Source organism: Aegilops tauschii, chromosome 1, assembly GCF_002575655.3.
Source record: "Aegilops tauschii subsp. strangulata cultivar AL8/78 chromosome 1, Aet v6.0, whole genome shotgun sequence".
Lineage (NCBI taxonomy): Eukaryota > Viridiplantae > Streptophyta > Magnoliopsida > Poales > Poaceae > Aegilops > Aegilops tauschii.
The window spans coordinates 226,340,469-226,351,564 of NC_053035.3; the positions used below are offsets into that span (position 1 = coordinate 226,340,469).

Genomic DNA, 11,096 nt, shown 5'->3' on the forward strand with positions numbered 1-11,096 from the left:
GGATGACTATGTTTGGACATCGGAAAGGTTTCGAGAGAGTTCGGGCATATACCGGAGTACCGGGGGGTTACCTGAACCCCCCGGGGAGTATATGGGCCCTAATGGGCTTTAGTGGAGAGAGAGAGGCAGCCAGGGCAGGCCGCGCGCCCCCTCCCCCTCTGGTCCGAATTGGACTAGGAAGGGGGGCGGCGCCCCCCTTTCCTTCCTCCCTCTCTCCCCCTTCCTTCTCTCCTAGTCCAACTAGGGAAGGGGGGGATTCTACTCCCGGTGGGAGTAGGACTCCTCCAGGGCGCGCCATAGAGGGCCGGGCCTTCCCCTCCTCCACTCCTTTATATAGGGGGGAGGGGGGCACCCCATAGACACACAAGTTGATCATTGATCTCTTAGCCGTGTGCGGTGCCCCCCTCCACCATAATCCACCTCAGTCATATAGTTGTAGTGCTTAGGCGAAGCCCTGCGCCGGTAGCTTCATCATCACCGTCATCACGCCGTCGTGCTGACGAAGCTCTCCCTCAACACTCAGCTAGATCGAGAGTTCGTGGGACGTCACCGAGCCGAACATGTGCAGATCGCGGAGGTGCCGTACTTTCGGTACTAGGATCGGTCGGATCGTGAAGACGTACGACTACATCAACCGCGTTGTCATAACGCTTCCGCTTACGGTCTACGAGGGTATGTGGACTACACTCTCCCCTCTCGTTGCTATGCATCACCATGATCTTGCATGTGCGTAAGATTTTTTTTTGAAATTACTACGTTACCCAACACCTTTTCCCCCTTCTTTCTTCTTTCCGGTTGTTGCAACCAAATGGTGGATCCCAGGAGCCAGATGCCACCCCAGTCGACTACTACTACTACCCGGAGGGTGCCTACTGCTACGTGGAGACCGCCGACAACCAGGAGTAGTTAGGAGGTCCAGGCAGGAGGCCTTGCCTCTTCGATCATTGTTGCTTTTGTGCTAGCCTTCTTAAGACAGTCTTGTTTAACTTATGTCTGTACTCAGATATTATTGCTTCCGCTGACTCTTGTGTATTTGAGCTTCTGTATTCGAGCCCTCGAAGCCCTGGCTTGTAATATGAAGCTTGTATTATTTTATTGGTGTCTAGAGTTGTGTTGTGATATCTACCCGTGAGTCCCTGATTGAGCCCTCGAAGCCCTGGCTTGTAATATGAAGCTTGTATTATTTTATTGGTGTCTAGAGTTGTGTTGTGATATCTACCCGTGAGTCCCTGATCTTGATCATACACATTTGCGTGTATGATTAGTGTACGGTCGAATCGGGGGCGTCACAGCCAGGGATGATCCCCTAGAAGTGCAGGCCGTCGAATCACTGTATCTTCAATATGGTGTCGTTGAAAGATTTCACCTCCACAAAGAATCAAATCAACAAAAAAAGCTTGACACAACAACATAAACTCATCAGATCTGAATAATCGGATCTGCCCAAAAACTCTCTAATCTCATGGCACCGCCAAAAAAACGAAAGGAAATTTATTCTAACAATACTTTAATAATCACTAGACGTTGACGAAAAACGTAGAGGTCTCTAGTGGGAAGCCCTGCTCACCCCGACGCAACCTTTTTTTTAGACGCCCCGACGCGACCTAGGCCTTTGCGCACTCGAGCTGGGCTTTTCTCTCCACCCGGACGGGCTACATCTTCGCTGTATGGGCTGATAGATTAGCCTTCCCGAACAGTCGGTTTTCTCCGGGTCGGAGCGGGAGCGGGGAGTTCCTATGCGCCGCTCGCTGCGGCGAATTGCCGAGCGGACGCACAGGCACGACTCCATCTGGGCCGGCCCATTAGCATAATACAGTGAAAAATCCCAAAAAATACTTCTCGGGGGAGGGATCGAACTAGGGCTCTCGCGTGTGCCTAGCCAGCAGGATAGTGAAGTTTTCTTGGTTTCGTATGGTGCGCGAAGCTACAGGTAATGTAGATCCAAACATTTTCTAAAATTCCGAACGCGATCATTATTTTGAAAAGGTATTTTTGTAAAAAAAAGCGAACACTTTTCAATTTTGGGAAGTTAAATAAAAAGGTCGAACATTTTTTGAATATGTGAACAATTTGTTGATAAACTGAACACTTTTTTTTAAATCACGAACATTTTTTAATATGTGAACAATTTTTTGTTAAAGGGAGCACTTTTTGAAACTCTGAACAAAAATTTGGAAACGCAAATAGAATCGGTGAACAATTTTTGGACCAAGAACATTTTTTCAAACTCAGAACAAAATATGGAAATGAAAACATTTTAAATTTTTTTGAACCTTTATTGAAAACATGAACATTTTTTATGAAATCAAAACATTTTTTAAAACTGTGAAATATTCTTAAATAACGAAAAAGGAACAGGAGAAAATAGGCAGAAAAACGAAAAAAAGAAGATGAACATTTTTCGAATTCCAAAACAAAGTTTGGATACGTGAACATTTTTTAAAAATTGGAAAAAATGGAAACTCCTGAACAAAATTGGAAAATATAAACATTTTGAAAAATTTGCGAACATTTTTTGAAACTCCCAAACAAAATTAGAAACAGACACTTCTTTTAAGTTTGCAAACAAATTTTGAAAATAGCAAACAAAATTGGAAAACACGAACATTTTTTTAAATTGTGAATTAAATTTGAAAGAGGAACATTTTTTGAAACTCCTGAACAAAATTTGAAAACGTGAATATTTGAAAGGTGAACTTTTTTTCTAAATATGCGAACATTTTTATAAAAAATGGAGAATTGCTTTTTGAATTTGTGAACAAAAGATAATAACAGGAACATTTTTTAACTTCTGAACATCTTTTTGAATTTTTGAAAGAAAATTGAAATTCTCAAGAAAAGAAAGAGAAGAAAAAGGAATTACAACGAAAAAGAAAACATGAAGTAAAGAAACAGAAATATGGAAAAAGAAAATGTTTTTTTAAAACCCAAACATTTTCTGAAACTACGGAAGAAATTTGAAAACGTGAACAATTTTTGGAAAGACAAATATTTTCTGAAAAATGAGAATTTTTTGAAACTCCCAATTTTTTGTAGATGCAAACTTTTTTAATAATATGTGAAGAATTTTCAAGAAACACGAATATTTTTTGAAATAAAAACGAAAAAAAAAGAAGAAACAGAAAAAGGAGAGAAAATAAAAAAAGAAACAGGGAAAAAAGAAATTGAAACAGTAAAAAACCGGTTTAGGAACCTTCTAGAAAGTTTCGCAAAACCGAAGAAAACCGGTTCAGGAACTTCCTGGAAGATTCCCAAAACCGGATGTCAGAAGTGGTGGGCGGGCCGGCCCAAATCCTCCCTCCCTGGCAAACGTCTGTGCGAAAGCCCGACAACTTGACGCAGCGTGCGTCAAGTAGGATTTTCCGCGGGAGCGTGGAGTGGGGAACTGAAAACTGGTGGAGCGAGGCTGTTGCCGACGGGCCCTGAGCTCGGCCTGCTTCCCCTCTGGCTCTCTCCTCCTCAGTTGAAAGGGTTTAAACCCCGACCACACGCAGCCGCCGCCGGCGATCCTCCTCCCTCCTCCCATGTTGTACGCCGCCGTGGCAGCTCCGCGGAGGCACACGGAAGCTCAACGCGAGGAAAGCCCGAGCTCGACGCCCTCCACACAGTAGCCCGCGGAGCGCGCCCCCGCCATGAGACCCTGCCCCTTCGGATGCGCTTCCGACCGCCCATTCCCCTGCGCCTCCTCCTGCCTCAACTGTGGCGCCGCCCTTCGCTTCCTCCCGCGCATCTGCCTAGGCCCATATCCTCATATCCCTCCGCGGCAGCCGTGGCGGCGGCAACGGATTCCGAGGAGGATGCCGTGGTTGCTAGGGATCCACGGCTAGCGCCTCATTTTGTGGGCGGGGCAGGAGGGTCGCCTAGGTTTGGGGAGAACAAGACGGAGTTCGAGAGAAAGGCCTCGATTGCCGCGCGGTTCAAGCTCTGCTATGAACTGCTGCGGCAGAGGAGGTGGCGGGAGATGCGGGGCGGCTTGGCGCAGATTGTCAGCGAACAAGGTGAGCTCCCTACGGATTTGTATTATAATTGGCACTTTCTCTCTGGGTAGTATGAGAACACGCTTATTTATCTTTTGAATTTGGATTGATATGGCAAGGGAGTTTGTGTTATTCCAGGGTCATGACCATTTTATCATGTACACCAGAGAAAAAACTGAAATATTAGTGAATGCACAAGTGTGTAAAATTCCTCTGTTCGTGAATAAATGGATACTGTCGTCATGCACACACAGATATTCTTCTATATGCCTTTAACAGTATAATTGCCAGCTGTAATCTTGGTCATACTATTTTTAGTACCTGTTGCCTTGAATGTGCAGCAACATAGAACAGATAAAGCTCACAATTCTCACATTTCATTGTATTGCCCTTTCTTCTCTAGGATCCGGGTCTGCAGCCACTCTCTGTGATATCTTGTGGAGTGAGTTCAGAGAGTATGATTCCAGCGGTGTTGTATGGGATGCTCTAGCAAATAGTTATGCAAGAACTAAGATGGTTCATGATGCTCTTTACGTTCTCAGTAAAATGAACAGCCTGAATATGCAAATATCAGTTTCCACCTATGATAGTTTATTGTATGGTCTACGGAAGACAGACGTGGCATTGGAGCTTTTTGATGAAATGGAGGCATATGGTATCTCTCACAGCGAATATTCACATAGCATTCTCATCGATGGCCTCTGCAAGCAAAATAAAGTTGGAGAGGCTTTATCTTTCCTTCAAGAGGCAAGGGAAGGGGGAACGTTTAGACCATTGGGAATGTCCTTTAACACTCTGATGTCTGCATTGTGTAATTGGGGATTTATTCAGCCTGCAAAATCGTTTTTATGTCTGATGCTGAAGTATGGATTAAACCCTAACAGGTATACCTATTCTACTCTTATACATGGTCTGTGTAAAGTAGGTTCCCTAGATGAAGCAGTGGATCTTCTTGAGAGAGTGACAAAAGAAGGAATGAAACTCGAGACTGTCACCTACAACAGCCTTATTAATGGTTATCGATTGCTTGGTTTGACAAGAGAAATTCCTAAAATAATTCAGTTTATGAGATACCAAGGGATTGAACCTGATCTTGTTACTTATACCATACTTATTGCTGGTCATTGTGAAGGTGGTGATGTTGAAGAAGGGATGAAGATAAGAAAGGACATCCTAGACAAAGGGCTGCAGTTGAATATTGTCACATACAGTGTCCTTCTCAATGCTCTCTTCAAAAAGGGTTTGGTCTATGAGGTTGAGAACTTACTTGGTGAGATATATAGTATTGGTCTAGATATGGATGTTATTGCATATTCCATTCTCATCCACGGGTACTGCAAGCTAGGGGAAATTGAAAGGGCACTAGAAGTTTGTGATGCCATGTGCTGTTCTCAGAAGGTAGTGCCAACCTCACTGAACCATTTATCAATTCTTCTTGGACTTTGCAAGAAAGGACTTCTAGTTGAAGCAAGGTGGTATTTGGAAAATGTAGCTAGCAGATATCAGCCAGGTGATGTAATACTTTATAATGTAGTTATCGATGGTTATGCAAAGGTTGGTGATATTGGTAATGCTGTCCGTCTGTATGATCAGATTGTTGTGGCTGGTATGAATCCAACCATTATCACATGTAATTCTCTTCTGTATGGCTATTGCAAATTTGGGGATTTACACGCTGCAGAGAGCTATTTCAGGGCTATTGAGATAAGTAATCTGGTGCCAACAACAGTAACATACACAACCTTTATGGATGCACTCTCTGAAGCTGGAAAAGTTGACACTATGCTCAGTTTTTTTTATGAAATGGTGGAAAAAGGGATCAAGCCAAATGCTGTAACTTACAGTGTTGTTATTAAAGGACTATGTAAGCAGCTCAGATTCCGTGATGCTATCCATTTTCTGGACAATATGGATGGAGCTGACCCAATAACTTACAATACGCTTATACAAGGATTTTGCGAAGCACAGGACATCCAGATGGCTTTCTGCATACATGACCGTATGTTATGCTGTGGTCTAGTGCCCACACCTGTTACTTATAACTTGCTTATCAATGTGCTGTGCTTGAAGGGTAAAGTTTTTCAAGCAGAAATGCTATTGGAATCCCTCAGAGAAAAGGGCATTGAATTGAGAAAATTTGCATACACAACAGTAATCAAAGCTCAGTGTGCAAAAGGAATGCCTTACGATGCCATTTCATTAGTTGGTAAGCTTATTGATGATGGTTTTGAAGCTTCTATTGAAGACTTCAGCGCTGCAATCAATCGACTTTGCAAAAGGAAATTTCCTAAAGAAGCCGTCATGTTCATTCCGATTATGTTATCTGTTGGTGTTTTCCCAGACATGCAAGTTTATTTTGTGCTTGCTAGAGCTCTGCGAAAAAGTAACATGCTTTGCTATATACCCATATTGCATGCACTTTCTGTCAAAACTGGTATATAGTACCCTGATCATGTAAGTGAGATTGCTTCTTTTTTCTTCGTGTGGATAACATTGCACTGCATGGCTAATTCTTACTATAATCTCTAATACCCGTTGGTGATGTACAGGTATTGAGAGTTAAAGACTTGGAGGTTCTGTGTCCTCAAATGTTTGTATAGATGAGGATTGAGGACAACATGGGCTGCATGTAACCACAGGACAGTGCAGTTATGCCAAGGCGTAAGGTTAGATAAATTCTCTCACATCCAGACTCCTGTTGCGCCACATGACCAGTACAATTTAATCAAGAATTCTTAGAGACTGATGTCATAATTAGTGTTTGGTTTACCCTCTAACAAAGCAGCTGCACTTACATAGAAGCACCGAAATATATGGCACATTATTATTCGTGCAGTCAGTGTTTGAAAACTTTGTCCATTAGTACGTGCAAAAGGATATTAAGCATGAAAGAACAAATCATAGTACTCACTCCGTTTCTTTTTACTCTGCATATTAGGTTTGTCGTAAATCAAACTTTTTAAAGTTTGACCAGGTTTATAGAAAAAAATGCCAACATTCACTGTAGATATTGATATTTTTCAATATAAGTTTGATCAAACTTTCCAAAGTCGTGCATTGGAGACTTCGAAAAGTGAAATGAAACAGAGGGAGTATTTGTCTTGCAAAATTCTCTTATGTTGTACTCCCTCCGTTTCTAAATACAAGTCTTTTTAGAGAATTCAATGTGGACTAGATACGGATGTATATAGACGGATTTTAGAGTGAGATTCACCCATTTTGCTCCGTATGTAATCCATATTGAAATCTCTAAAAAGACTTATATTTAGGAACGGAGGGAGTATATCTTTTTACTATTCTGTAGGCATATTACAAGTGAAACTGTGAATGTCCATAAGTCATAGTAAAAGTCTTGCATTGGAGACTTTGAAAAGTGAAATAGGCCTCATATTCCTCTACAGAGGGAGTAATCAGTTTTGCTGTCTCAAGTCCCAACAATTAAACCAATGCAACGACCTTTCATCAGGCATGATGTGCAATCATGAAACCGATTGTTCAGTACTCCATCCATTTAAAAATATAGGACCTTTAGCCCTAATTTTTTTATACAGTATTTTGTTAGTGGTTATAAAATCATAAGTATAAGAAAGTCTTTTTGAACACAAATCCAATGGTGTCTATTTTGTTTAACAGAAATCATATATAAGTGGACTAACTGTCGGTCAAAGCATGGCTTTAGAGTTTAGAGTCAAGATGTGTCTTTTGTTGTGAAATAGAGGTAGTGCAATTCTGATTGAGATGGCAAAAACACTAATAAGGAGGTGAATCAATGGGGGGTCTCTCAATGTCCGTTTGCGGAGAAGGGAGTGGTGGTGGGGGGGGGGGGGGGGGGGGCGGGGGGCGGGAGGGGGGATTTGGATTGTTTGGACAAGAAACAGGGAATCTGTTCTTATTCAAGTTCAGCGCTACAAGTTGACTGAACTTTGTGGTTGTGTTGGCTTTACACTGAATTACTATTTTAGTATAGGCCCACCTTAATAATCTTCCTGGAAATGATTTTATACATGATAGTGTGTATCTATGTGTTTTCTGATGTCTCTTGATTTGATTTGATGTGTTTTCCTGCATGTTCAGCTTTTCCATTGGGATACATAATTCAACTGGAAACATTTATCTGGTAGCTCATTTCAGATGCAGTGAGAGTACACTGGGAATATTTTCACTGACCATGAGCTTTAATCCACAAAAATGATTTCCCCTCTTTTCTTGTGATATGCAGGACCATCGATGTTTAGTAGTATACAACAGTTGAAATACATCTGGTTCACTCAAGGTGGTCGTCTTCAGATAATATCAGAATAGCTATATCATTCCTCTGTCTTGGTTTTCTGATATTGATCATCTTGCTCACATGTTTTTGGGTGTTCCTTTGGTTTGAATAAAACGCCATATCATTATGCAATTAACATGTAAATTAACACGTCTTTGATCAAGCGGGCAGTTTATTGAGTCACAACATTGGTTGCTGCATGCATTGCCTTCTACTCCCTCCGTTCCTAAATATTTGTCTTTCTAGAGATTTCAACAAGTGACTACATACGGAGCAAAATGAGTGAATCTACACTCTAAAATGTCTATATACATCCGTATGTGGTAGTCCATTTGAAATCTCTAGAAAGACAAATATTTAGGAATGGAGGGAGTAATAGAAAACGTGAAACTTAGTTTTCAAACAGGTTAAAAATCTGATGGTGTAAATCTTCCTCCATCTGAAGATGTAAAGAAACCTTAGAAGAAAGGCATATTGCTTGATGTGAACATGGACCTCAAGACCTCAGATTTCTGATTTTTTTTTACCGTAGCAATGCACGGGCATTTAGCTAGTGTTTTTCTAAATATGCAGTAAGAGATCCATTTCCCTCGAGGCTTTACTTAGCTTCATATTTTTCCTTGTAGATTTGCTTTTCCTTTATTGGCTATGAATATTTGCTTACATTTAATCCTGTACATTGTTACGGAAGACATTAGTTTGTTCATCTTTATGGATGTAAACACATTAGTTTTTTTGGAGATAAACACGGTACTCCCTCCGGTCCATATTAATTGACGCACGCTTAGTACAACTTTAGTACAAAATTGTACTAAGTGTGCGTCAATTAATACGGATCGGAGGGAGTAGTTGATTCTGCTCTTCATAAATCAAGTTCCATATGCCTTGTTCACAATTTGTTGTGTATGCAAACAGTATGGAGCGCCATACTAAAATAAGCAGGAAAAAATGATACATCTGTTGTCACTTGCTGGGGGGGTGGGGGTGGAAATTCGGAATATCTGTCCGCTTTTAATAGATTCACTGTAGGAATTATGCCATACTTTTCTGAAGAAAGATTATTCCCTTATTCTTAGATTGAACTGCATTAAGGTGAGCCGTCACCATCACCCAGCCCTACCTCGTCGCTGGCTGGAGTAACAAGTTAGGAAACAATCTGAATGTGAATCTACCAGTTGCGGTGGTGGTCATGGAGCCAGCCAATTAAGCGTAATTGGGGGATGACAGAGGTGCAAATGTTTTTGCTGTTTCAGTCTACCCCTATAATGCTGGTACAACATTGAGAAATGACTTACAGATGCTGCAAGTGCGGGGATATGTACTTCCAACGGCACAGAAAGATGCCACCGAACCAGTGGAACATCAGCACTGTAACAACAATTTTACTTTGCTATTCAACGGTCACTGTGCGAGCATCCTCACGGAAAACCAAGTCGATCCCAGGAAATCCATGAAGCATGAGCGTACTTGTCGGATGTAAGAGGACATTGCCTGAGGCTAGGCATCTTATCTGGGCAGATTGGTCCATAATCTTGTGTAAGATTTCTTCCTTGGAGCTAGCATCTCCTGAGATCTAAATGAGCAATCTGGTGCATCACCAAAAGCCAAAACTTGAGGGATCGGTACATGGGTGCTGGCCTGTTGTTAACACTCCTCAGCGCACGTTCCTGTCAGTTTTCGTCCTTGATGTGCTCTAGTCGTTTTCGATCCTTTACTGAGCGAGGCTCCGCGTTTTATGCAGTTTTTCGCGATTGCATGTGTGGCTGTTGATCAGGTACAGTTTTCTGTTGTTGATGTATGTTGTAATCAGATCATGCTTACTGGTCAGAGACAACAGTTGTTTGTATTAAGAAGAGGTATGAAATCAGTGATGTGGATTGTTGAACTGTATGTATGTATCCGCTGAACAGACGACACAGCTAAGGCTTGTACCCGAGAACTCTGTTTTTTCTCGTGCCATGAGAAGTGATATACGCCATCTTCTTGACGTGAGAACAGTAGAAAGACTTGCTGGTGTGGATCTTGTCCCGACGTGTAAGATGAGAATAAGTTTTTCTTCTTTTGTTGCAAACAGTATGTAAATAGCAAAAGATTCTACACGCAAAAAACAGTGAAGATCCAGGATTGGAAATCTATGTTTATGCAAAGCAAGCCATCGCGCCAAACTTTTTTTTTTTTTTTGAGAAGATGGCGCCAAACTGTCTGATCTGATGCCCACAGCGACCAAGGACGAGGTGCTAGCGGACGAAGGCTCGGAAAGTTGGATGTAGGGGACGGACACTTTGACCACGTCCAGAGAAATTCTTAGTCTATCCAAATTTTACAGTCCGACGGACGCGAGGATATGGTTCCGTCCCCATGTCAACTTACAGCAGTGCAACCTCATCAAAAGAAAGAAAGAAAAGAGGGCACGGCAGCAGGGGTTGCGACATCCATCAACACGATGTCTAGTTTCCAAGAGCCAGCCAAGACGCATATGCATCTGTTGCGGTATACGCACATTTTCTCTGATGTCTTGCGAAGGCAGCAGAAGCAGATGATGCATGGATAGGATTGGATTCCGGCAGAATCATGGGCCAGGTACGGTGCCGCGCCGGCAATGACGATCGATGTCCCTCCCGACCGCCGTCGTGTGGGCTGGTAGGCGCCAGGGCTCCTGGGATCATTCTGCTGCCTGCCTTCGCCAGCGGACGGACGGACGGACGGACGGATGGAAGCATCGATGCGCAGCCTGTGGTTTTGCTTGCAAAAGCTGTGGCAAGAAGAGCATGCCAGAAATCTCAGAAGGGGTACGTTAGACACAGGGAAATGGACTGATGCATGTGCCTCTAGGAGTACTACTTATCTGT

At 42.4% G+C, this 11,096-nt stretch overlaps 1 protein-coding gene across 3 annotated transcripts; it reads left to right on the top strand.

Annotated features, from left to right (window-relative positions):
• The first annotated feature begins 3,383 nt into the window (after positions 1 to 3,383).
• Positions 3,384 to 10,135, top strand: LOC109771323 (uncharacterized). 3 transcript variants are annotated; one of them, XM_020330010.4, is made up of 5 exons: positions 3,386 to 3,998; positions 4,381 to 6,431; positions 6,527 to 6,643; positions 8,197 to 8,250; positions 9,324 to 10,135. In XM_020330010.4, the coding sequence occupies exons 1-2, from the start codon at positions 3,653 to 3,655 to the stop codon at positions 6,417 to 6,419; spliced, it is 2,385 nt and encodes a 794-aa protein (XP_020185599.1). In that variant the 5' UTR covers positions 3,386 to 3,652; the 3' UTR covers positions 6,420 to 6,431; positions 6,527 to 6,643; positions 8,197 to 8,250; positions 9,324 to 10,135. The 3 variants fall into 3 exon arrangements, with proteins under 3 accessions (XP_040258088.1, XP_020185599.1, XP_020185600.1); XM_040402154.3 differs by lacking the exon at positions 9,324 to 10,135 and having other exon boundaries at positions 3,384 to 3,998; positions 8,197 to 8,433; XM_020330011.4 differs by lacking the exon at positions 8,197 to 8,250 and having other exon boundaries at positions 3,387 to 3,998.
• The last annotated feature ends 961 nt before the right edge of the window (positions 10,136 to 11,096 follow it).

Bases quoted from the DNA above. Each gene is read 5' to 3' on its own strand.
- LOC109771323 (XM_040402154.3), top strand. From the start codon at position 3,653: ATGCGCTTCCGACCGCCCATTCCCCTGCGCCTCCTCCTGCCTCAACTG. The intron at 3,999-4,380 runs GTGAGCTCCCTA...TTTCTTCTCTAG, and splicing joins GCAGATTGTCAGCGAACAAG to GATCCGGGTCTGCAGCCACT.